Consider the following 27,543-nt stretch of genomic DNA (forward strand, 5'->3'; position numbering starts at 1 on the left):
ATAAAGTACTAGAGGCCTAATTTTATTTCCCGATGAGAGTTCATCGATGAACGAGGGTATTTTAAAAGTCTTGCCTCGAAAACCTCGAAACTCATCAACCAACATTGTCGCTTTCTCGTAATTTTTAGTAGAAAAATACAAGAAAATAATAGAGCTACAGGTGGACAATCTCCATGCTGTCCGAGCAATTGGCAATTCTGATTCTTTTTCTTTAATTTCAACTCAAAAAACTCTACTAGCTGAAACTTTCTCTGTAGCATTCTGAATGGAGAAACAAAATAAATCAAATTACTCACCAGGGTAAACTGCTCTATCTTCAATCACCTCGTAAGTAATGCCTTCGGATGTATACGCGCCCACAGGGGGGGTCCGGTGGCGGTGGGGGAGGGAATTGTAGGTCACAAAAAAATGGTCACTGGGTTTTTTTTTCAGATTTTTTCTTTTGTTATCTTCTCTTTTCAGCTCTTATTATTCCATCGATAACTTTCGGCTGCGGGTTATAGTGTCTACGACTAACTGCTGTCCGGTTTGTTTCCTCGCCTTCAGTTACAAAGAGTGTGGGTTTGCGTACGCATGTATGTATGTGTGTTGTTAGTGTGAATGTGTGTTTGTGTTGGTTGCTTTCCACTGCCGTTCCTTTGCAGATTTGAAGGTTTTTTTGTTTGTTTGTTTGTTTCAATTCATAATTCTACTGTTTACTGTACTAATATTCAGTTACCTCTCTTCAGCGTTCAAGTTATAAATTAAACCCTAAGTAAAAATTAAACGAACTTACTTGGTGTAGTATATTTATGACAGTTCTATCTAAACGTAGTTTATGTACGTCTTCCTAAATTTGCTCTCACTTTGTTAGAAGATTTCTCCTAGTTTGCTTTGCAGAATGTGATTTATTTTTGTTACTCCACTTTTTTTCTTCTTTTTTTTTCACACCGCTTTTGTTTCTTGTTTTAATTGTAACTCTAAACTGTTTTTTGATCTAATTGCGCGCTTAAGTCGCCTCCTTGGATAAGTTCTCGTTTTTTGTTGCTTTTTATACTGTTTTTTGATTTCTTCTTTTTTACTGTTACTGTTTTCACGCCCATCCTAACAAGCGTTGTTACTAAGCATAGGTATTATATAAAACACAGATAAGGGACTAATTAAAAGAAAACATCTAGTTTCTGTTTCTTTTGTTTTCTTCCTTTTTGTCGTTTTGTTTGTTTTTTTTTTATTTAGTTTTTCTTTTGCCTGTTTGTTTTGTCTTGACACGGTTGTAAGTTCACAACATGAAATGAAAATGGAATTCAATGGGAGGGAAGAATTTTAAGGGGGGATCGGAAGTGGTAGGACTGTTGACGCGGTAAAGTGTGGAGATCCTTAACAGTAAAGCACCGACCGCCAGGGCGCTTGATTATGTTGGTTGGATTGCATTGTTTGCAGAGAAAAAGAACACAGTCTAATTGTGTGTTTGGTGTGTGTGTTTGGTGTGTGTGTGTGTGTGTGTCTTTGTGGTTAGAGCGAGAAGGTAATAAACAGGCAATCAAGGCTAAATTAAATGGATTAAGGAGTTTTTTAAGAGAGAGTTTTATAGTGTATTTGGCAAATACAGACTGGAACTGCTTCAGCTGTGTGTTTGTGTAAATGTTTGTATGTGTGTGATTTTTTTTCTCGGCTGTGTCGCATCTTTTTCGATTATTTATCCAACCCACGGTTAAGCCGTTCGGGTAGAGTAAAGGTTTACAAATATTGTTCCTTTTTTCTGATTTGGAATATGTTTAACTGTTTCACTATGATGTACCTTAAATAAAATACGATTACATGAAGTAAATGGTAGTTTTCTCATAGTTAATTTTCGTATTTTCTTTTAAAGCAGTTTTTCTCTCTTATTAATTTCAAAGAATCTATCTGGTATCAGCGCTTGCTTTTTTTCAAAAAGTGCTAAATATTGCCTAGTAGTGTACATACTAAGTCACACGTTCATTTGTCTCTTTTTTTTTCTGGCATATTTTTTTTTCTTTTTGTTTACTTTGTTTCTAAGTAGAAATTATTGTGTTTGAGTTTCGTTCCAAACCGGTTATGAAATGCGTCACGCGATGTTCTAAAACGATTACTTTATTTGTTTGCTCTAAGTTAATGTCACATTGATTAAATTGGTTGATTTTTCCATCTATGCTCTGCTTAAGTCGTTTCCTGTTAATTATACAGTGTAAATTTTTCGCGTTCCTCCGCCTGCTCTCCGCGATAAAGTTTTGTATTCACACATTGAATAGTACTGCTGCTGTCGGCTTCCGACGCATAGATCATCCTTAATGTATCCGTTTGTGTGTGTGTGTGTATCTGGCTAAGTGTGTATGTGTGGTTTCTGTGAGCTCTTCTACCGAAAAAGCTGCTAAGTTTAGCGGTTCAACTGATGGTACTGAAAGAGAAAGGAAAAACTTTGATTAGTTTCTTATTAAAAAATTGACCACATCTGCATGAAAACACAGAATCATAAAAAAAAAATTCAATTCGAATAAATTTAAAAATGATTCAAGACTACAAACCTTTTTGTAATCGCAATATTTCTGTACCCCTTATACTGGAGAGCTGCACAGCTGACAGGATCTACTGTGAGCTATTTCTCTTCTACCCGACAATGGTTAAGAATCCAGTTCAGTTTATCAGATTGATCAGTATTCCTCAATTCACCTTAGCTACGGCATACTGGCGGGATTTCACCCCTTGATGAAATGTAGTGCACAGCTCAATATTTTAGAAAAGAGCTACTCCTGTGTTTTGCAGTCTTCCAAGGTACTCTGCCGGTCGAACGTGGGGTAATAAATTTTTCATCATGACATCTATTTCCTTATTGAACGATTGACCAAGAGTGAAGCATTTTTTGGAGATTTTCAACCAACGAGTTCTCAATGTAAAGATTATTGGCTTTAGATGGGCTTGGGTAAAATCACTATAAATCTTTAATAAGTACTTAAAATGTTTTTAAAGATTTATTGTGATTTTACCGAAGCCCGTCTAAAGGCGGGCTCGGGTACTAGACGGTCAAGGGTTGAACCAGTATTTCGATAAACATTTAAGCTAAACATTCAAAACAGTTTCTTCAAACTCTCGTGAAAGAAATGCTTACTGAACGGTAGGCTGCTCGATCTGGCCTTCACATCGGATTATGACATTGTCGATCTCATAGAACCTGCCGTTCCCTTATTCAATATCGATGTCTCCATGGACCATTCATTCTAAAATTCGACGTCGAATCTCGCATACTCGACTGTCAGCATGTCCCTGCTGTTTTGGACTTTAAGAACTGTGTTTTTATTCCCTTGAACGACCTTCTCGGCAGAGAAGATTGGAACCGGCTCATGAACGGTGACTCAGTGGATGTCATTACTAATAGATTCTACGAAAAACTCAATGAAATCTTTCGCGACCATGTCCCTCTCCGCCGATCTCCCTCCAACGGCAATAAGTGCAAGCCTGGGTGGAACGTTGAACTTCGTACTCAACGCAATAAACTACGCGAGGCCCGTAAGCAATACTTCATCTCCAAGTCCGAGGACAGTCAAAGTTCACTTCGTTCATTTGAAAGTCGGTACCGCTCGCTACTTGCAACCAGCTTCAAAGATTATGTTGAGAGAACACAGTCCAACAAACAAAAGCAAAACCCTTCGATGTTCTGTAAATTCTTACGTTCACAGAGAACGTGCAACCGCATTCCTGCAACGGCAAACTCTCCCATCGAGGTGGCTAATCTGTTTGCTAAGTTTTTCCAGTCCGTTCACAACGCAAGCACCGCGCCGTCCTGTGGCACAAAGAGTTAATGGTAACGCGGAACATGACATGAATTTTCCTCCGCTGAGCATTACATCAGACGACGTTAAAAAGGCATTGGACTGGACCAGATGACATCGCTCCACTCATCTTGAAACACTGCGCGTGCTCACTTTCGCTTCCGATTTCCTGCATATTCAATCGTTTTTTGTTGGAGAAATCCTAGCCTTTGGAAAACTCAGATGTGGTCTTTGTGGTCAGATGTTCCACAAAGCAGCGTCCTGGGGCCGCTGATTTTCTGAATTACTTCTGGAAATCCCTCTCCACGCTCTACCCCGACGACTGAGAAGATCTCCCCTTTTTGCTGTTCCCACACATAGTACGGCCAGAACAATCCACTTAACGCTGCCTTAGGGCCTTTAACGACGTTGGCGATTACTACGATTTCAGCATCTCCAAAAATGTTTTTAGAAAAAGAATTGAGATCAGGTAGTGTAGTCAATAAGTAAATATTTTTAAGCGAAGTTTGGCAATATGTTTTCTTCTAATAACGTCCGAAAAAACAACCATCCCCCTTAGTAAGTGGTAAAATTTCTACTAAATTTTATCATATTTTTTTACCCTCCATTTTGCTAGAAATATCAAGAAAGGTTCAAGATAGCTTCTAAATTCTACATTTGCCCTATGAGCATCATTTAATTAGGTTCGTCAGTAGCAAAGAGAGAACGAAATCTTATGAAACTATACTCGTCTAGATATGAATTGCAAATTAACGTGCTCCATTACTCCGCCGTTCAAAGTAGGAGTAGAATCCTGACGGCATCAGTTCCGCGTGTTTCAAAGCAAATTAATACTGTCATTTCTGTAGGTCTGTAAGAAGCGCATTCGTATACACGATTGTCGAGGGTTTACTGCGTGAGAACAAAAGAGATCGACATATTTGCGGCGGGCGCAGCGCAGTGCGTACAGTAGGGCGCCAATGAGATGTATGAAAAACAACTGACTCTCGAATAGCGTTTAGCGGCAGGGCACAAAAGTTGCGTCTTCTCGAAAAAAATTCCGACGCAAAATTTCAGCTCAATCGGAGTTTGGGAACTTTGTGACCGCTGAAAAAATCCACATATGAAAATGAAATTTTTACATATTATCGATATTAGTGGTTGCAATACCAGAAAAAAGAAACACCAAAAAATGGTTTCACATGTCATGAAATCTAATAATTAAAGAACAGCGCGTTTTGCAGCAAAAAAGTAGCCTTTTTCGAAGCTAAATTTCATTTTATTGGTATTCATCCCATCGCTCTCTTTAATAGTTAATGTTCAAAGAGAATGAGTTATTCACATTGGTAAAGTTGATGGGGACCATTTGTCTGTTTATGCTGAAATTGTGGGCTGATGAAGAATTGCCCTTCGGACTGGTTGGAGGGTCTCATATAGCCAGTTGAATTCAATACTGGCACAACTTAAAATTCATAGTTTCGAGAAAAACGCATTTGAAAATTTGCGTCAAAAATTTCTTTTTCCATTTTAGTGAAAAGTTCCAATTTTAAAACTTTCCATTTTTATTGAACTTGTTTGGCTTTATCATGTGCATGTAATGAGTAAGTTATAAGAATTGTAACCTAATTTTTCTGTGTTTTTAGGAATATTTAAGATTTGTGCAATTAAGGCACATCTCTTATATCTGGAAATATTGGTGCTTATTACGGGAGTCACTTCACGGTGAAATATATTTCACTCTCACGCTCACTTCACTTTTTTAGACCTATTCCCGATTCCACCTCAAGTGAGGTGACAAAAATCACCTCCGTGGAGTGAGATTGACAGTGAAGTGAAATTGAGAATAGGACAAGTGAAATGAGATGGTTTCCCAGCCTAAAAATGTCTAAGTCCCAGAAAATCGTTTTTTCCCGTTTTTTTAGATAACACCAGATCTTGACATGTTCTGCATTTCTAAGACATTCGGCATCAAAAAAAATGTTTTTTTCGGTATCGAAAATTTGCTGAACTAGTTTGCATTTTTTTCATCAGGCAAAAAAATGAAAAATTGACCGCTTTAAGGTACGGATCAAACTCTGATTCGATTTCGTTACTGAAGAATAAATCCAATATTTACCATTAGATCACAAATCAATCAACTTTAAGACTTATGGCAGCTTCGTGGAATCATTTCACCGTTCAAAATGGTCGTGAAATAATTCCACGCGACACGTCGCTTTTTCCGTTCTCACTTCACTGATATGACACTCATACCCAGATTCCACGGCAGATGTCACTTCGCGACGTGTTTCTCACTTACGTGAGTTCCGTAAAAGGATTTTGTTCACTTCACTCTGATTTCACCGTGAAGTGACTCCCGTAATAAGCACCATTGTAAATTTTGAAACGGGTCTTTGTGAGATGAAACTTTATAGTATTTGGCATCGTTTGCCATCAATAACTCAAAACTGCAAAATTTTGAGTTGTGCCAGTATTGAATTCAACTGACGATATGCCTGATCTACAAAGAAAGCCACCGCCTGGACTGTAGTAACTATCGGGGCATATCACTTCTCAATACCGTATACAAAATTCTTTCCCGCACCCTGCTCCATCGGTTGATGCCATTGCAGGAAACCTTTGTTGGCGAATACAAATGTGGTTTTCGTGGGTTCTCGATAAATTTTAAGATTTCAACTTGCAGGCTCATCATCTTTTCTAAGACTTCAGGGCAGCTTACGACTCAGTTAGGAGAAATGAGTTATGGTAGGTAATGCTCGAACATGGTTTTCCAACAAAACTAACAAGACTGATTCGTTCCACATCAAGGTAGCCGGTTAGATGGTTTGGAGCAGGGTGACGGGTTGTCAAACTTATTATTCAACATCACATTGGAATGTGCTTTACGGAGGGCTGGCGTGCAGGGATCGTCATCGTCATGACGAAGTCTCACATGCTCCTAGGTTTTGCGAACGATATCGACATCATTGGTTTTAAGAGAAGCTGTGAGATTTAGGCTTGTCATAAACTCTGCCGAGACGTGCCGATGGTGAGAGCGTGAGCCAAAGAAGCGAATAGCGGATACTGAGCCTTCTACGGATTGCTTAACCGGCTGAGTTCCCGCAGCTTGCAACTCCGTACAAAACTAGCACTCTATAAAACACGGATTCCCTGGTGGCTATCTATGGCCATGAAGCATGGACACTGAAAGAGACTGATCGGCGAGCTCTTCGTGCTTTTGAGCTTCAAATCTTGCGGCAAATTGGATAATGGTGTTTGGCGCAGACCCATGAACCATGAAGTGTACCAGGCATACACAAATCGGCAGATATAGTCAAGCGGATAAAAACTCGGCAGGCTGCAGTGGGCTAGGCATGTGGCTAAAATAGGCAGGAATTCCGATAGAGGCCGTCGACTTTGCACTCGTTGGAAGTGTGTTGTCGACGAGGAGCTCGCGTAATAGGTGTTAGAGGCGATTAGAGGATTGCAGCCCAAGACCGAGTGATAGGGCAACGTATTCTGGATTCGGTGCTGGATCGATAATCGATCTTTCGCCGCAAAAGTAAAGTAAGGAGTTCTTTCATTGAGCTCTAAAAGCCTTTTTTGACGTAGAATTACGTCTTACGGCAACATTCTGATATAGCAGTGCAAATTAAAATGCTGAAAATTTCTAATATCTCTGTTATTTTTCAACGGATGTGCTTGATTCTTGCAGCGATCGGTTGAAAAATTAACCAAGCGTCCTAAAAAAAGCTGGAAGTTGGTGATTTTATGATGCTAACTATTGCATTATTTAAAACAAAGCCTCATATCATCCAATATGGGTATTTTCGGAATCGGCATAATATCCAGAGGGCGACGATCGAAGAAACATGCCAGTTTGAAACAATAAGAATTAGCCTTATATCATTAAATACAAGTACTTTCGGAATCGAGATGATGTCCAGAGACATGAAATCGATCTCAGGCGCAGTTTTGAAATCCATGGTTGAAACTTCCCCCATGAAATGGCCATGTGAATATTTTCAGAGCTAGAATGATGCCCAGCTTGTGGAATACAGCCTAAAATGATTAAATACCACCCAATAAAGGTAATCGAGATGCACAAAATAATGACTTCTGGCTTTTTGAAAAACAGCTAAAATTTTCAAATACCGCCGAGATCTAATATCGACCCCAGACGCCATTTTGAAATCCATGACTGTAACCTCCGGTTCCTGGAAAATAGCATGAAATACATACACATAATCTGCCAGCTGGTCTATATAGCAACGAAATACTTCTGTGGTAGTTTGATATCACTCCCTACTCCAAAGGGGGGACTCCCATACAAACGAAACACAAATATCTGTATAACCGGCGCAGACGCATGAACCGTGAAGTGCACCAGGTGTACAAATCGGTGAGTATAGCTAAGTGGATAAAACACGACAGGTTGCAATGGGCTGGGCATGTAGCAAGAATGCCGGAAGAACGACCAGCGAAGACTATATTTAGCAGAAATACCGATAGAGGCCGTCGACTTCGAGGTAGGCCTCGCACTCGTTGGATGTTTGCTGTCGACGAAGATGCCCGCGAAATAGGTGTTAGGGGAGATTGGAGGATAGCAGCCCAAAACCGAGTGACATGGCGACGTATTCTGGATTCGGCATTGGATCGATAATCGGTCTGTCGCCGTAAAAGTAAAGTAAGTGAGTTCACGAGAGCAATAAATATATCTGTGGTAGATCGACACCCATCCCTTTCCTAGAAAGGGAGGCTCCCTCACAAATGTAACACAAATTTCTGCATAACTCATAAGCTTATCAAGTAAATGGAAACAAACTTGGCATGTGGCGGTTTTTGGGGATAAGAAATGTTTCTATGATGGTTTGACACCCCTCCCTCCTCTTGAAAGGGGGGATTCTATACACATGAAACACAAATTTTTGCATGACTTTAGATTTAAATATCCAGCAAATTTGGCATGTGAAAATTTTTGGGGGTAAAAAATACTTTCATGATGGTTTGACACCCCTCGCTACTTTGAAAGGAGAGGGGGGAGGCTGGAAAACAGAAAAAATGATCAAATACTACCAATAGAGGTATTTCCGTAAACATGATGATGCGCAAAAGCCAAAAATTGACCACAGACACAATTTTGAATTTCAAAATGGCGACTTCCGGTTTCTGGAAAACAGCTAAAAGCGACCAAATACTTCACAATGTGGCTATTCCAGTAAATGTGACGATGCATAGAAGTCTAAAATCGACCTCAAACATAATATTAATTTCTAATACGGCAACTTCCGGATTCTGGAAAACAACCCAAAATTAACCAATTACCATGCAGTACGGATATTTCCGAAATCAGAATGATGCACAGAAGCAAAACATCGACCCCGGACGTTAATGGTGACTTCCAGTTTCTGGAAAACAGTCAAAAATGACTTAATACCACCTAATATAGGTATTTCCGGTATCAGACTGATGGCCAGAAGCCAGAAATTGGTTTCACACCTCCTTTCCAAATTCAAGATTCTGGAAATCATGGATTTTACCAATCATTTCAAACGATTTTTCTTTTGAGTTTGAACGTATCTAAAGTCAGATTCGTTAAGCATTTGCAGACTAGAAACAAATCGGAAGTTAAATCTTTGGCTGTAGGTGAAATCAACTCAGAGCGTTTCAAATCATTTAAATAAAATAGAGTCGAACGAAATTTCCATAATTTCCGTCCAGAGGCCATAAATCGGGCTTAGTTGCCATTTTAAAACTTAGCAAGGTCACCAAATTCTTTCCAGAGTTGCATTAGTTCATCGTGATCATAACGTTGGACAGAGTTGAAAAAGAATTATTACCTAAATTTACCGCTTCACAACATCAAATTGATCAGAGCGGGGGCCTAGTGTGGTTGGTAACGTCTCCGCCAACCACGCTCGACGCCTGGGTTCGAATCCCACCGCCGACATAGGTGTCGATGGTTGTGAGGTGGCGTGATCCACTCACAACCAACCCAACTGGTCTAGATTCAATCCTAGCCGACACCGGGAGATTTTCTGAGGCGAAAAATCTCTGGGATCACGCCTTCCATCGCATGAGGAAGTAAAGCCGTTGGCGCTGGTCCGTTAATAAACGGGTCGTGAGTTAGGGTCCTGGGTGTGGAGTCGCCTCCCTGGGCGTCGGTGATTGGCCACAACAGTGGCGGAACTAGACCGACGGAAAATAAGCGAGAATAAAAAAAAACTCAAATTGATTAAATCGAATTGATTATATTCCCTTCAAGCAAACGTTCATACATTCGATGACAGCGTACATATCAGCTTGGCTGATCGTCACTGATATCTGTACTCCACGACCAAAGATTCCCGTACCAAAACTAAAACCGATTTTTGAAACATTCGTGAGGAATACCGCCTTTGATAAACTATGTAAACTCAGCACTCCCAATCGGAAAGCGATGTTTCACGTACCTTTTGGCGAATATCATAGGTTTCATCCAATCTCCGTTCATACTCATCACTGGTTCTTTTTTCCAATTTGAATCTATCATCATTTTTTCCCAGTTTCTCAATTCAAGTTTATGGAGCATGGAGAGACATCACGAAATAGATCCGGTGCAATAAGCTTTTTAGAAGATCCTAGTTCATCAGTTTTTTTATGAAATTTATTCTAATAACATATACCTACTATGATACTATGCACTCGCTAGGTAATACAGAGAAAATTTCGATAAAAATATCTATGATTCATCATGTTTTTTTTTATCTCAATCTTGCTCCCGTATATGTTCATCATATACTTATTTATAAACAAATATCATAGATATTAGAATGCCAATGAGATGTATGAAAAACAATTGACCTTCGAATATCGTTTAGCGGTAGGGGGCCATCCACATACCACGTGGACAGCTTGTGGGGGGGGCGGTTGGTTAATGTCCACGGTCCATACAATTTTTTTAGAATTTATATGGGCAATTGTCCACGGAGGGGGAGGGGGGGGGTCAAAATCGTTAAAAATCTGTCCAGGTGGTATGTGGATAGCCCCTAGGGCTCAAAAGTTTCGTCTTCTCGAGAAAAGTCCCCATGCAAAATATCAGCTCGATCCAACATCGGGAACACGTGCCACAATAGACTGCATCAATGCCCCTTTCTCGAAAATTCTAAACCATTCGTTGTAGCAAGCTCAGTTTCCCGTTGTGCTGGCTCTAAAGTGCTTGAGATAATAGTAAGCGATTCTATCATGTTTAACTGTCGCAGATACATTTCTACACAGCAACATAGATTTATGCCTGGCAGATCAGTTGACACAAATCTCATGGAGTTTACATCTATGTGTTTTGACGGGATATCCAAAGGTAATCAAGTAAATGTAATTTACACCGATTTAAAGGATGCTTTTGATCGAATCGACCACGATATAGCTCTGAAGAAGTTTGAACAACTGGGATTTTCTGCTCGCCTCTGTGGCTGGTTGGCGTCGTACCTGAAACAAAGGTCCGGTGTATCTCAAGGCAGCAATCTCGGGCCAACCCTGTTTATTTTATTTTTCAACGATGCGATGCACCTTTCCACCGGAAATTGCAAGCTTGTTTTTTTGCGGATGACTTTAAACTCCTCACCGAAGTGACTAGTTTGGCGCCACTCTACAGTCTCACCTGGACCATTTTGCTGCGTGGTGTAATATCAATCGAATGACCTTTAGTATCGAAAAGTGTATAACAATCTCTTCCCATTATAAATCAAACCGCGAAGCCTTCCGCTTTGATTACACGATCGCTAGCCAAACGTTGAAACGTGTAGAAGTCGCGAAAGATCTTGGTGTTTATCTCGACTCTGAACTTTCTTTCCGACATCAGCAGGTTCTAATAGATAAAGCAAATCGACAGCTCGGATTTTTATTTAAAATCGCCCAGGAATTCGACGACCCGCTATATTTTACGTTAGTACGGTCACACTCGGAGTCTCCTGCCTTCATTTGGTCACCGTATCATGCAACTTTGATTCGCAGAATTGACGGCTAGCTTGTTTGGTACGCCTTCAGGAATCTACGATGGCTTAGCTCACTCGATCTACCTCCATATGAAGCTCGCTGCCAATTGCTGGGCATTACAACGTTGGAGAGAAGAAGAAAAAATTCGAAAGCCGTTTTCGCTGCCAAGCTCGTTTCGTCTGAGAGTGATTGCAGTTTTTTGTTGGAGCAGCTTGGAGGTTTCCTCCGTCGTCCACTAGCAAGAACTGAGTATCCTCGAAACTCACCTCTACATTCGATGAGCGATTCAATGAATACTTTTATCTCTTTGAATTTCAAGAGAGAGCTAAAGTGTTCCGACGTAAGTTGCTGCCGAATTGACAATGGATATTCGTCTAGCAATTTCAAATATTACGTCATAATCAAGTTGAATATTTTAATATCTTGATTACGATTGTCGTGTAGAATTATTGACTTTCCTTCTAATGTTTTTTTTTCACACAACATTTATTTGACACGGCGCAATAACCTTTCCTTCTAATGGTATTACCGTTTATAATTAGACTCGTATGTGTTAGACCTGAGTTCTGTATGTTGTTAGAATTAAGCATTAAAAAGATATGGGGTTTGGAATTGGGATGGAAATGAATAAATAAACAAATGATAAAATAAATAAATACCCACAGGGTTGAAATGTTCCTTAGTTGACATTACCACAGGGATTAAAATGGCAAAAAAACGTGATCGTCAGCGTCTCGAGTTTGAAAATACGATTTTTGGAATTTTTAAGAGAATTCAGTTCATAACACATGAAATTAAACGTACATCAGCACCACATAGTGGTCTTTTTTCAAACCAAACTGTCCATAAACCAAAAGCCCATAACCTTCTGACGAAGTTCCCTAAAGATCGCAGCTTTCTAAGAGGTTTCACGAGATAAATCTAGTTCAAACTATTCAGAACTACATACGCACTAGTGCAACGTAGCGATTGAATTTAATACCAAACCGTATAACAAAACAACATCCCGTGACCTCCTTAACAACCTTGCTAAAAAAAGTAACGGAATCCCGACCAGGCCCGGATTTGAGGGGGGGGGGCAAATGCCCCGGGCCTCCTCTGATTCAAGGGCCCCCCCCTAATCCTGGGGCGACCTTTTTTTTTTTGCTCGTCACCTTCCAGAACCCAGAACGTTACCTCTCAATATTTTAAGAAAAGAGGGCCTCACAGACAAATTTGCTCCGGGCCTCCCAGCATCTAAATCCGGCCCTGATCACGACATAATCTGCTCGTGTTAGATAATTTTAAACCTTTTTGAAATGCTGCAGTATTAAACTGGGTGTTGTAATACTCAGTGAAGCGATTCCCTACTTATGGCGGTCACGGAAGAGTTTTCTCCTGAAGCGCGTCTTTCGGATATTTGGACAATATCCATGATCGGAGCTAACGGGGCATTTTTTAACGGAGGGCTAAGAAATCAACAATTTTAACATGATCACTCGGTTCTACGATGGAGAAAAACAGGCGCCCCCAAGCAGACGGAATTAAAAATTGCCTCCAAGAGCAAGATTAACGCCAGCACCCGAAAGATGGCCGAGAAGTTCGACATGTCGCTGAGCACGGTGTCATGTTGTTCTAATTGGTTTACGGAAACGGTTAGGAAGCCACCCCATCTTCAAATCCCGTATCATTCGAGGTGTCAAAAAGTGGACCGAACCGCAACGTAGTCCCATGTAGTCATGAAGGTGAGAGTTCCGGAAACTTCGAGGAAAATTGAAGATTAAGAGCCATCGACTGGAGAACTCTAGCTCCAAAACAAGCTAAGGCTCGCAAGTCATCCACCAAAAGTGTTAGCATCAGTATCGGAATGTATCAGATGTAGCATTTAAATGCTTCACAAAACACAGGATGATGCTTAGAAAATAACGCTTTGTATTTACCATTTTTCACACACAAATAGTACCGAAAGAAGTTACCTATCGCTGGGTTTCCAATGCACTTCGCTACCAGAACTAGCGATAGAATTGGTTACGTTTGCATCAACCAAAAAAATACCTGTTCCATCCTTCAATTAGTGACGCTTTCCATCAAATCAGGAAACGCATCTGTTGCCGCATATGTCGAACGCTGTCCGTTCCAACCATCCCCATAGTGATAACTCCTACTTACGTTTCCATTTCCGGACCGGCCGCCACCGCCACCACCACCTCCGGACACGCTACCCCTGTCGGAGCGCTGATATCCGCCGCGTCCGCTGCCTCCACCGACACCGCCGCCCAAACCGCGCTGACCAGATCCGCCGCGGTTCATGTTGCTGCCCGGTGGGCCACCGGGACCACCCCGTTGCTGGCTACCGGGACCACCCGGACCGCCCCGGGGACCACCGCTGCCTCCGTTTCCGTTGCTTCCGATACGACCGCCCGTCTCACCTGGGCCGCGCATTCGCGTCTTCTTCTCCTCCACGTTCAACTTCTGACCATCGGGCGAATTCTCCGGGAAGTACAACGGCTGTTCGCAAATTAAAAAATTATCAATTCAACATCCACCAGAGTGGTAAGAGTGAAAACCTACCATATTAGACAGACAATTTTGCACCGAAGCAGGATCTTCGTAGGTTAGGAAACCGTAATTCGGGGGAGCCCGCACGCCCGGCATTTTCTGGCCCGCCTTTGAGTGAATGCGTAGATCAATGACGGTGCCGTACCTGCTGAACAGCGTCTTCAGCTCCTCCTCGGTTGCGTGGTGTGGAATGTTGCCCAGGAAAAGCTGATGGTTGTCACCAAACTGAGCGCTGCTGTTCTGACGACGATCTTCAAGGTGAAAAAATAAACCATTTAATTTTCTAATCAACATCAGAAGCCACCGCAGAAAGTACCTTCATTATCGTTGTTGTAGCTGCGCTGATAGCTCGGGCGACCATCCTGCTGGGGTTTGAAGGAGTTCGGTCCACTGCTGGACGGTGGTCCTCCATTGCTGCGAATTGGTCGCTGCTGGTTTGAAACGCGTTGCGGCATCGGCGCATTCTGGCCACCCCCCAAATCTTGCTGCTGTTGTTGTTGCTGCTGCTGCTGGGATTGACGGTCGTATTTATTGACGCCAAGTCCGCCAAGGTTGCTGCCTGCACCGGAACCACCACCTCCAGGGCCACCGCTGGTGATAGAACTTTGCAGTCCAGAGGATGGCGGAGGAGACATGACAGTCTGGCGGCCAACTGAGGATCCCATATAGCTTCCTCCTAGTTTAGGTGGCTGCTGCGTAGACGTTGTCTGCTGCTGCTGCTGGTGATGAGAGGAGATTGAAGCGAAGCTGAGCGGTCCTGTTCCAACACCGGCCCCGCCGGATTTCACCAAATTAGCGTACGTTTTAGGTTCGTTCGAAAGCTGCTGCTGCTGTTGTAGGGGCTGTACCGTGGACTGATGCGGGTCAGACAGATCGGAAGAACCGTGTCCACCGTGATGATGGTGATGGTCGTGGGAGTCACTTGCTTCCGCCGGTGTTGGATCGTTTACAGAGGGCAAAACGGTGTCCAGTTCGCTCATCGACAGGCTTGGTTCCGGATCCGACAGTTGTACCTGCGTAGCTGACGGTTGCTGCTGCTGCTGCTGCTGCTGTTGGGGCGCTGTCTGGGTGGGCAATTGTTGTGGAACGGGTTGCGGTTGGTATTGCTGGGGAGTTTGTTGAACATGTTGCTGCTGTTGTTGTTGTTGGGAAAGATGCTGAATTGAATCGACCGTTGGAATGGCGTTCGTCAAGCCGGGAACTTGCTGCAAGATTGCATTGGGCTGAAGCGGCACGGTTTGCCCAACCGAGGGATGACCGGAGGAGGATTGCAGCATGTGGCTAGCGGTTTGGGGAGGAACGGGCTTCAGCAGATCATCGTGAACTCCGTTGAGCTGTTGCTGGGGTTGCTGTTGGGGTTGTTGCGGTTGGCCGTAGTTCGGAATCAGACCAGCAGGAGCGCTGACGACCCCTGGCGGGTAGTACAGCTGTTGCTGCTGTTGTTGCTGCTGCTGTTGTTGAGGTGCCGGTTGCTGCGGTTGGTGACCAAGAATGGGAGCGGTTCCACTGGGAGTAACCACGTTGGCAGGGATGTTCGGGTTATCCACGGTAGCGGTGTTGTCAGCGTCAGCATCGTCCTCGCCGCCGGAACGTTCATTCTCATCCAACTCGTCATCGGAGTACACGTCCTGGTAGCGGAAGATGTCATTATGGACGTAGTACTTCTTCGGCGATTGAGCAGCCAGCACGAACGTCTGGGTGAAGCGACGCATCGGTTGGCCATCGTTGGACAGCTCACCCGTCACCTGCACCACCACGCCGTTGCCAAGGGTCGCCTGCGAGTCCACCTGGCTGATCTTGGCATGACAATCGCGGAAGTTCATTTGCTGAATCTTGTTATGAATTTGAACCTGGCCGATGACGAGCGTCGCCTCCTGGTTCTTCGAGTCCAGCCCACCATGGACGAAGCTGGATGAATTGTTGTAGAAACTGGAAAACAGAGAAAAAGGTGGAGGGGTTAGAATGCTGTTCGATTGACACCGAGTGGGGTCTGCTTACCGGTGCAGATGATCCGGTGCCTTATTCAGCAAGGTGTAATATTGGCGCACGAATTCGCGGCCAACGCTTTGCGGCGATGGTTGTGCTTCCATTACCATTTCCCAAGGACAGCCTGTTAAGGAGTGTAGTTACTGCAATGAAAAAGGAGACCACATTGTATTACTCGGTACCTATTCGTGTTTCATTGAAATAAATTTTAAAAATCGAAAAAGCCAGGTGATGACTGTACTTTAGTCTTTTCGGATTATGTACAAGAAGAACAAGCGATTCGTTGCCTTCCAATAGTCCGCGAAAAAAATGATAAAAGTTTACCACTTTCAACAAGCTCGAAAAGCGCCGTTGAACTGACTCTGTTCTTTCCACATTATTGTTGTAATGAGGGGTCTGTCTAGTAAGCTGGGAATCCAAAATTAATTTCAAGTGTTGAACTTGGTTTACGCGCTCGATTTCTGTTCCTAGCAAAGCGTATCTCTAATGTATTGTCCGTTTTTTTCGCGAAAATTGAATACCTAATCACCAATACCAATCCGCAAAAATATCTAGCTGACTTTGAAGAAAGTGACAGTCTTCAATTGTGTGAATTTAAAGATAAAGTTTGTGGTCACCCGCATAAGACAGCCGTGGTCCTTTCGGTAACGTGATCAAGTCGTTCGAATAGAGAAGGCAAATAAGCGGTCCTAAGTAACTTCCCTGTGGTATAGAGGATTTCCATTCTCTAATAGCAACGATAAGGTACGATTGTAACCCTATTCCCGTTGATTCCAAGAATGTCAACTTTTGCGACGCCGGTGGAGTGACCGACTGTGAACCCATGTTGATCAGCACTTTTAAAAGCTTTGCAGTGACACTTGCAAATAATATCCAGGCTGTTCAATAAGTTCGAATATAATCTTTTATCATTGTGTAAGTGCGCATATATTATTGTTATTGGTTTATTGTTATTGGTGTCAGCTTTAGCCTCATATATAGGCTGACCGACGCGCATGGTGACGACTTGCTGACATTTGTTGTTTGTTTACCGCGCACGATGAAAGAGCCCCGCGACGTCATAGTAAAGTTGTTTGCGGTACGCAGGTCAGGAGTTCGTGTTTTCCGATGAGAGACTCTTTGTCTTGCAACAACTACACAATGTCCAAAATGATCAGCTGTGGGCGCCGGAATTGGCCAGCATCCCCCCGTCCCACGTAAACATCCCGAGGAGTGTTTGGGGAGCACTATGGGCCCCGTGGTTCTGTGGTTAGCGATGTCGGTCGGCTAGCTCTCCCACACGGTTGTGATATGGTTCGATTCCCGATCGAGTCGAGGATCTTTTCGAGCTGGAAATTTTCTCGACTCAGCACTGGGGCACGGTGTATCGTTGTACTTATCCTACACATACAAATTGTGCCAAAAACAATATCGATAACGAATTCTCTTGACTAAGCTAGTTGATCGAGACCGCTATTAGCCCCAAGGCTAAGCGTGCGATATTGTTGTTGTTATGCGCCAATTTGAGAACTTATTTTCAAGATCTGGGACGAGATGACGATGGATCAGATGCGTGTTGCGCGGATTTTTTTTTAAAATAGGTAAAATATGTTTTCCTGGGAGAGTGAAATCAACTGTTTTTGTAAAACTTCATAACCTTGAAACAGATTGTGAAATTATTTAAAGACCCCCTGATGTTTCTGTTTCCGACTTAAATAAAGTCTATTAAGGAATTGCTGAACTCTCGTCTCACGATCCTTACATATTGATTATGGGTGATTTGAACATAAATTTACTTACAGCTGACGATCCTTCAACGATAAAACTGGCATCTTCAAAATTGTTTCTTCATAACCCACTTTTCATCGACTGGTCACAATTATAGATTGATTTAGTAGCAGGAAAAGAACTGATAAAATTGATTATCATCGGTTTATGGAAGACTTGGCTAATACTGATCTTCGTGCAATGTACTTATGAAGTAATATAAACGGTTAACTAACTGTATTCAATACCTCACTTCTGTTCATTATCGATCTACGTGCTCCTTTGAGAAAGAAAACTACCAACGATCCAAATTCTCCATGGATGGATCAGAATTCAAATATGCTATTAAAAATCCAAACTGAAGCATACAACTGGTGGAAACGAGATGAACAATGTCTAGAACTGTATTTTCACATGACTACACGATGGAAACTTTTCGTTCTGTGGCCCAAGGTGGCGAAAAAGTTTTCTAAACCAAATTCCCTTATTTTTTTTATTATTCTCTCAAATATAGCATGAATTTCCTAGATATTCCTCAGCATTCGGCACAAAAAAGTGCAACGTAGATTAAAGCAACTCAAATCCCAGTGAAAAAAGTATTCAATCGGATATGAAACCAAACCGTAGAGGTCCCGAATTAGCCTTTTATGCTCAAAATCAGTTTTTACGCTAGAGAGTCGTTTATTTAAAAAAACGCCTCTCGGTTAAAGATTTTTTACCTAAATATTTTTAACTTTTCCTTGATTTCCCTGATCGAAAAATGAAATCCCTGAGATTCCCTGATTTTCCAGGTTTTCGACACCCTGGTGGCCTATCCCGAGATGGTTGAACCTTATTCAGCTTCCTGCGATCCCTCCGGAACGGATAATTTATCTCTACATATTCTTCAAAAGTCACTTAGTGTTTCATTACTCTTCATTACCAATCAGTATTCTTTCCGCTCTGTCTAAGATATTCGAAAGCTTAGTTGCGAAACAACTGAACACCTATTCAACGTAGAACCAATTATTATGTACCCTTCAGTCTGGATATCGCAAACACTGCATTACGACCACTGCTCTTACCAAAATAAAAAACGACTTCTGTTGTGCATTAAATCAAACACTTGACTCTGTTGACCACAAAATTGAAAAATTTGTTCTCGCTTGGAAAATGTGCCATCGAACTTATTCAATCATATGTTTCGAATCGATCACAATATGTAGTTTTATAACGCCAAGTCTAATTTGTCTGATGTAACAAGCAGTGTCCCACGAGGATCAATTCTGGGACCGCTCTTATTTTCCATGTTTATAAACGATCGTCCAGAGTACTTGTCACACTGTCAATTTCACTTATACGCAGACGAATTTCAATTGTATATCTCCGAAAACGTAAATGAGATTGATAAGCTTATTGATAAAGTCAATTTGAGTATTGAAAAGACCACTAATTGGAGTAACTTCAATAGCATTAATTTAAGGGCTTAAAAACTCAAGCATTTTTTTTTTGTTTTTAAGCGAAACTAATCGAGACCATATTACAGTCATACCTCGATATAAGGCAACCTCGATATAACGTAACTTTTACCTCGATATAACGTAACTTTGAAAATGTATTGAAATTGAAAATAAATGATACAGCAACTGTTTTCGGAGTATAAATAGCTTCAAAACAGTGTTTGTAGGAAGTTTTAAAATTAATGAAACTAATGCGAAAATTGTCCTAAATGGGCATAAAAAAGATTTAAAAATACTAATAGGTGATGTAAAATAGGTTTTCACGAATCCTTCAGTAACAATTCACAGTCTTGCATCAACTAGGAAAAAAAGTTTTTTTTGCTTGTTGAAATTCTCTCTAAATGGACATAAGAAAGGTTAAAAAATACTGATAGGTGATGGGAAATAGGTTTCCACGCATCTTTGAGTAACCTGTGTATCAATTGAAAAAAAAATTTTTTTTGCCTCTGAAAATATTTCTAAATGGGCATAAGAAAGGTTTAAAAATACTGATAGGTGATGGAAAATGGGTTTTCGCGCATATTTGAGCAACCATTAACATTCTTGCATAAATTAAAATAAAATTTTTTTTTGCTTCGATATAACGTAACTCGATATAACGTAACGAAAATAAAAACAAAATTGCCTTATATCAAGGTATGAATATAGGGGAACAAGGGGCAAGATCGCCATACGGGGCAGAATGGGCATCTGTTGTTCCTAGGTTTCTGGCAGTAATTTTGGAACTGTTATAAATTTGAATCATTGACATTAATCTGAAGATGTAATTTTATTCAAAATAACTGGAGAAAACAAATTCGCTTTTACACAATAAACAATTGAATCATTCATGCATGTCTCGCGTATAATATTATAGCTCACAAGCGCGAAAAAAAAAAGGGTTTTTGCATGCGCATATGTCGTTTTAAACTCGAAAGTTTATTTTCGGTAGGGGTACTGGGGGTAAGCCCGGCACTAAGGGTAAGACCGTCACCCCTATGATTTTACTAGAAAACGCTAATTAAATGTGTTTTGGAATATATGAATTGTTGGTATTAAATATTTTAGACATTTTAAGATACATCAAAGCCACCGTGAAACGTCAAACGTCAAAATAATAGACAAAACATACGATACTGCAGCTTATGCGTAAACGGATGTAATTTTTCGTGAGTGGAACTTAAGCTTTTATTCATTTGAAAAGACTAAAATAATTTTTCGTTGCTCTACAATTTACTGCCTGTATTGTTAGCAATCAGAGGAATTCGATCTGAGGTAAATTGAAGCGATAAATTTGTAGAAATACTCATTTTAAAAAAATGTGTGCTGTCGGGGTAACACCGTCACCCAGTGAGTGGGGTAAGCCCGACATGGTCTGAGGCTAGTTGAATGTTACTGACACATATTGCTCATCTATTACCGATGTCTTGCTGCTTAATAAATTAATTAATCGACTGAGAACCATGCACTCAAGTTCCTCTGTGATTTATAAATGATTTCAAGGGTTATTAGAAGTGTCAAATGTACTGAATCAGGTCACAAAACTGACCGCTTTCCCGGTGGTATTTGGAATATGCTCCGGTGTGGTCAATGTGATCCTGGCTTCGATTAAACTAGTTAATAATACGATGGAAAGTGCCACATGATAGGCTTGCCGAGTGTCAAATTCTTTCATTGTTTATACATAATGTTCACCGGAACTTGTTCCGGCAATCTCCCCAGAACCAGCCAGTTCTTTAAATGCTATCAATGGGTTTAGAAAATCCGGTATTGTGCCGTTCAACCGGTTTATTTTCCAAGAGGATGATTTTGCTCCGGCAGACGTGACCGATATTTTCAATTACGGACCTTATGCTTCGGATGGCGATGAACCAGATTTTCTTGGATTTGACGATCATGGACGGGAGCGCTTATTGCGAGATACCGAAAACGTCGAAGCTGAAGCCTCAAAACCCGCTAACGTGATAAGCGAAATATCAACAATGATAAATATCCAATGACGGATGGAAGTGCATTTAAAATTTCAACCACGTCAATCCAACCACTACCCAAAGTTAAAGCGAATTCGTATATTGCGGCTTTGAAAGTATCACAAGTTAAAAGAGACATTTCGCAGGTGAAGCGGATGAATAAACGATTGACCAGAACAACTACCGAGAACCCACCAAAAAACAAGCATCAAAATAAAATCGGAGACGAAGTGAAGGATTCACTATGCGATGTTTGCGGTTGTTGCTTCAGTTTCTCTCATGATGGCGAAGGATGGAACATGTGTTCCAACTGTAACGTGTGGTTCCATTTATGCGAAAGAGATGTGTGCCCAGGATATATGCAATGATGTAACCTTTGTTGAAAATCATTAAAATAAAGCTACCTAAATTTAAATTTTGTCATGTTTTGTTATTTCTTCAACCGCACGGTAGTATTCTATGGACCACAACCTTATTTTTATATGCGGGCTAATTCATAGATAATTTTCAAATTGAAAAAGGCTAAAAAAGTAAGCTGTTTTGGAGTATAAATAGTAAACAGGAAAGGGAAACTTTGTTTCGGTACCTACGATTGTACGATACACTGATACATTGTTTAATGTTTGCTTGAAATCGAAAAATATGAACATTCCCATTATGCCCCATAGGTATGCCCAATTTACCCCGTACCGCGACCAGCATATTTTTTAGTGGCTCAGGAAATTATTTATAAATATTCAAATAACCTTTTTCTTCAATTTCCAATGTAGCAACTCTTGAGTATTATTCTTATTAGCCTTTTGTGATACAAAAATCAGTTTTTTTTTGGTTAAGTGTCGCCTCTGGGTTGAAAAATTTTCCCTGATATTTCCTGATTTCCCTGATCGAAAAATGAATTCCTTGACAATCCCTAATTTTCCAGGTTTTCGACACCCTGACAGCCTGTGTAGCCTGAGGTCGTGTTTACAGGGACCACCAAGTTTTGTGAACGTTGTCCTCGGAGGAAACTCAGTTTTTGGTACAGAGGTGTAAGAGCTTGCGAAGTGATGGGGTTATGCAAGAACGTGCACGAACGGTTATTATACAGGACGTTCAAAAGACATCCTAAAAGATTCCTTTGTAATTAGTCAACAGGAGAGTATCTGTTTAGTCCGTAGACATATCGTATACACCAATTCGCTGCTACAAGTAACCTTTGCATGGAAGTTGCACTAGGCTTCACGTGGACAACGTCGCAAAAAAGGAAGTGAGGTAGAATTAATGCTTTAGTTTGCAATGTACGCAAAGCCTTGTAAATCTTGCCACATTGTTGGTTGATCATTCCGTCCCATGAGAGGTCAGTGTGGAACAAAAACCCAGATCCAGTCGATTACTTCTGTGCAGGCATGCCAATGGTACAGTCTTTTCTCTACTGTCTGCTAAGGGTTTTCTTCCCTGTTGCTGTTTGTTCCACGGGAATAGCATCGCTGTCAGCTACCATACATTTGACGCGTTACCAACATCACTGGCACTGGCACCCGAAAAATGGGCAGTTTACCCTTATCTTATGTTGATTCGGGCAAACCGGCTAAATGTTGACTGCAATTATTAATAGCATATCAGACAGTTTTGAGCGATTTCTTGAGGTTTTCACATGGTATGTGATATTCTAAGTGATATTTAGTATATTAATTGTGTCTCAAAGCAAAGTTAAGCAAACTGTGACAGCAGAAAAAGTAGTTTTGGGACAAACGGTACAGAAATAGATGTTCGTAACGCTTGAAGGCTACCATACCATTCCCTTGGTTTGTTCATGATGGTGCTTATTACGGGAGTCACTTCACGGTGAAATCAGAGTGAAGTGAATAAAGTCTTATTACGGGACTCACGTAAGTGAGAAAAACGTCGCAAAGTGACAACTGCCGCGGAATCTGGGTTATTATGAGTGTCATACCAGTGAAGAGAGAACGGAAAAAGCGACGGTTCGCGTGGAATTATTTCACGGTTACTTTGAACGGTGAAATGATTCCACGTAGATGCCATAAGTCTTACAGTTGATTGATTTGTGATTTAATGGTAAATATTGGATATATTCTTCAGTAACGAAACGAATCAGAATTTGATCCGTGCCTTAAAGCAGTAAAATTTTCATTTTTTTGCCCGATTAAAAAAATGCAAACTATTTCAGGAAATTTTCGATACCAAAAATAAACATTTTTTTTTTGATGCCGAATGTCTTAGAAATGCAGAACACGTCAAGATTTGGTGTTATCTAAAAAAAAACGGAAAAAACGAATTTCTGGGACTTAGAGATTTTTGAGCTGGAAAACAATCTCATTTCACTTGTCTTATTCTCAATTTCACTCCACTGTCAATCTCACTCCACGGAGGTGATTTTTGTCACCTCACTTAAGGTGGAATCGGGAATAGGTCTAAAAAAGTAAAGTGAGCGTGAGAGTGAAATATATTTCACCGTGAAATGACTCCCGTAATAAGCACCGATACCTATCCGCGCTGGTAGTCGGTAGTCACATTGAGAACGTATTGGCAACAGAGCATGAGAAAAGGAAACGAACAATGTACTCCGTGTTTCGATTCGGCATTATTTGAAGGTGCCTTCGGGATGACGAATGTAGAAAAGAGAAGAAGCTGTTTTTTATACAGACGGTCGTGTCCGCACTTCACAAACAGCGCGTGTCGGTAACAGCCCAAGTCCACCGGAGACATTCTACCTTTCTTTTTTAATTTGCCTATGATGGATGTCGGGTGACGACTGTTAAAAAAAACTGTGAGAAAAAGAAGCGTAAGGACTGCTCGGCAAATCACCGACAGCCTTCGTGCAAAGAAAAGCAAACTCGGAAGTAGAGCGACTGTGCACTGAAGGATGTGTATGCGATACCGAATGTTATTTGCAACCATACATTAGAGATGGTCGGGTTTGATATTTTTCAAACCCGTACCCGACCCGAACCCGAAAATTTTATTTCTTTGAAACCCGAACCCGACCAGAATCCGAAATTGTGAAACCCGAACCCGAGATTTCATAGATTTTATAGTCGGGTTTCGGGTTTTCATACCCAAACCCGACCTGAACCCGACATTTTCAAACCCGAACCCGACCCGAACCCGAGAACATTTTTTTCACAAAACCCGAACCCGACATTTTCGAAAACTTTCAAACCCGAACCCGACCCGAGCCCGTCGGGTACGGGTCGGGCTCGGGTTTGAAAACCCGAAACCCGACCATCTCTACCATACATGCCATCGTCGACACGGAAATGAGGTGAACAGCAAAAAAAATATTCGTGTATGGGGAACTAGACGGCAATGTTATAGTCGCAATATATTTTATCTGTCGGCTGTATTTATTTTGCCAATACCAGCACTGTCATGCTCTCGGATGTCATAAAAAAATGTCATTGCTTGGTACATTTTTCCCCTGCTTCTGTGTTTTCTCATCCACAGCAGTACATACTTTGTTGCTTAGGTCTTTTTGAAAAATTGTGCGAGAAGTGGCCTACGCTTACTTCAATCATCTGAGTCGAATATCGCTTAACGGTACAGATTATGTGTTGCACTCAGTATGATCATCATTTAAACCACGTGATAATGGCTTTGTTAATTAGTCATTTTTATCACAGTAGCTATGATTTGTTTACTTCAACGATGACGTCACAAAAAATTGACAGTTCCGGAGTAGCAAGATTTGTTTCTGTGAGCTGTGAATTTGGCAAAGGAATTGCAGCTGTGGATGGTATACAGGCAAAAATGCGGCAAAAAGTGAGTTCTACTGTCGAATGAGCCACAGAAAGGATCTAAGATTCGGAAAAATTTGGCAAGCTGTCACTACAACCGGGTTCAATGGCAATAAGCATAAAAGAGATGTGAGGAGGTGAATGCATTTTTCTTGCATTAGTAAATGCTTCGAATGTAAACAACTAGACGAGCTCAATGTTAAACCCAAATAGCTACGTCACTATTTGGCATCAACTCTGGGCAATGGTAATGTAATATGGTGGATTTCTTTACTTTCTTTGGATATCAACCGATCCAATTGCCCCCAAGTCAAAAGCCCTATCGAAAAGTACTGGGCAACAGTCAAGAAAATGAAAAATACTAGAAAGGTGATGCTAGGTGATGGCGAGATTGGAAGGTGTGTGAGCAGAAAGTGATGGCGCGAATTCCAAAGTAAGTTCACGATTTTATCCGACAACTGAATTTTCTTTTTCTCTGAAAGTACAATAAATTCATTTTGAACCCCACTCCGAGATAGAACTAATTCATTTGTTCCGGACTCTGAATAAAGCACGCTTTAGGAACATTTTATCTTTTTACATTGTTTTAGATAGTCTTATGGGATAAAAATTCACGATAGTTAAAGATTTTAGTCAAACAAACTCACAATTAAAGGCTTCCCTCGTACATTTCTCATACAAAATTGCGAACGGAAAACAAACCGTCTTCCTTTAAGATATTAGTTTAAAGTCTTACAACAAATCATGAAATTGATTGAGAAAGTAGATTGTCATAAACTTTTCAAACAAATTTCACTTTCATTAGGGTTTTAAATTGATTGAAGCTCATTAAAACAAACATACAATACATTCTGTTGAATTTTTCACTGAGTAAGAATAAGAGGATCTTACGGTAGGCGATTGGTTTCCACTCTTGAAGTCTGTGCAAGGTGTGATCGTGAATGGTTCATTGGTTTTATTACCAGCACCATACAAATCTTACAGAATGCACGAATTTTTTAAACGGCATTGCTATCAAAGTCCAATTTCTTATATAAAATTAGATGCAAGAAATTTGAATTACCATCCTTAAATTTAGATGTTAAATTATTGAATGCGGAATCACGAACAGCTGAATATTCATAACACATTCATGTTAGTCATCGTCAATCTATATTATACGAATTGCGTAGTAATAGACATACTGATATGAAAGAACGCAAAACGTTTCCCAAATTATACATAGTAATCTTGATGTAGAAAAATCCCCTAACAGATTTCAGAACAATCAACAAAATGGCTTTTTTATAACAATTTAAAAACCCTCGGAGTAGTTCAATTTTTGCATCAAAAATAAGCACATTCCCTTAAAAAAACAATCAAACATTTCTCCCAGTGCAAGGCAGCACTGAATCGCAAAACTCGCACGCCTCGCTGCTGCGCGCCTGCATGTGTATGCGTGTGCACGCGTGCAACCGATCACCGTGCGTGCGGTGCGGTTCTGCAAAACTCCACTACACTCATCAACCCTCTTTTTGACACACTCAATGTTACACACCACCACCGTCGTCGTCGTCGTTCGTATTGCGTTGGTGTTCTCGCTTTTGTATGGCGTCTGGAGGAGACCCATTTTTCTCGCTAGAACAACGAACAGGCGTCGTCCTCCCGGGGAGTAAACGCGAATCTACACGTGGATTTTCGGGACAATCTGCCGGGGTTGTTCGCTTTGTCCCGCCAGATAAGGGAGGCCTCCTTCCGAAGGACGGCCACCTTGGGTCGTTGTTCCTTGTTTTTTTTTCTCTCTTCCGCACTAGTACCAGCCGATAGGGTGAAAAATTCTAGGTTAAAAATGGCATCTTCCATCATGTGTGTGTAAATATCCCGAAAAATGGCACTCAACAGGACCGCACGGAAATAAGTCAATCATCCGCCGGTGTGAAACCTTGCAAACTCACCTGCGCCGTTTGATGGAAAGAACTTGTCCGGCTGGCTGGCTTGCGATTGCTACGGAAACCCTTTTCACTTCCTATTTGTCACCACAATGAAACCGGGACGGTGCGCCGCCTTCTTCGTCTGCTTCACTGCTGCTGGTCGATTTGTCTCACGCTCGACAGGATGGTTTTGCGAACAGTACACAGCACTCGTTTTTTTTTCTTCCGCCGCCGCACTCGCGCTAAACGACAAATTGAATCGGAATAACGTGCGAAATTCGCCACACAATTGGCCTCGCCGGGGTTGGAACTTATTGCGCCGCAGTTCTGTCAACGTTTACCGCTGCGTTGAGATGTTTTTCGGTTGGATTTTCCGTCAGGAAAAAAGGATTTGTCTGCGGATGATGAGAAACTACACACAGTACCGAAATTTTTGTTCTCCACTTCGTTCTTCGCCAGTGCGCTGCTGCTGCTGCTTGCTTGCC

The 27,543-nt window shown here is 41.3% G+C and overlaps 1 protein-coding gene across 2 annotated transcripts; it reads right to left on the reverse strand.

Annotated features, from left to right (window-relative positions):
- Positions 1–1,050: 1,050 nt before the first annotated feature.
- Positions 1,051–27,543, reverse strand: LOC129717475 (ras GTPase-activating protein-binding protein 2). 2 transcript variants are annotated; one of them, XM_055667385.1, is made up of 6 exons: positions 27,083–27,542; positions 16,233–16,363; positions 14,551–16,163; positions 14,247–14,485; positions 13,845–14,183; positions 1,051–2,395 (listed from the first exon to the last, which is right to left on the reverse strand). In XM_055667385.1, the coding sequence occupies exons 2-6, from the start codon at positions 16,328–16,330 to the stop codon at positions 2,375–2,377; spliced, it is 2,310 nt and encodes a 769-aa protein (XP_055523360.1). In that variant the 5' UTR covers positions 16,331–16,363; positions 27,083–27,542; the 3' UTR covers positions 1,051–2,374. The 2 variants fall into 2 exon arrangements, with proteins under 2 accessions (XP_055523360.1, XP_055523359.1); XM_055667384.1 differs by lacking the exon at positions 1,051–2,395 and having other exon boundaries at positions 13,585–14,183; positions 27,083–27,543.

The sequence above is a fragment of the Wyeomyia smithii genome, chromosome 1 (genome assembly GCF_029784165.1).
Source record: "Wyeomyia smithii strain HCP4-BCI-WySm-NY-G18 chromosome 1, ASM2978416v1, whole genome shotgun sequence".
Lineage (NCBI taxonomy): Eukaryota > Metazoa > Arthropoda > Insecta > Diptera > Culicidae > Wyeomyia > Wyeomyia smithii.

Bases quoted from the DNA above. Each gene is read 5' to 3' on its own strand.
- LOC129717475 (XM_055667384.1), bottom strand. From the start codon at position 16,330: ATGGTAATGGAAGCACAACCATCGCCGCAAAGCGTTGGCCGCGAATTC. The intron at 14,486-14,550 runs GTACTTTCTGCG...TTCACCTTGAAG, and splicing joins CTACAACAACGATAATGAAG to ATCGTCGTCAGAACAGCAGC. The intron at 14,184-14,246 runs GTAGGTTTTCAC...ATTTGCGAACAG, and splicing joins AAAATTGTCTGTCTAATATG to CCGTTGTACTTCCCGGAGAA.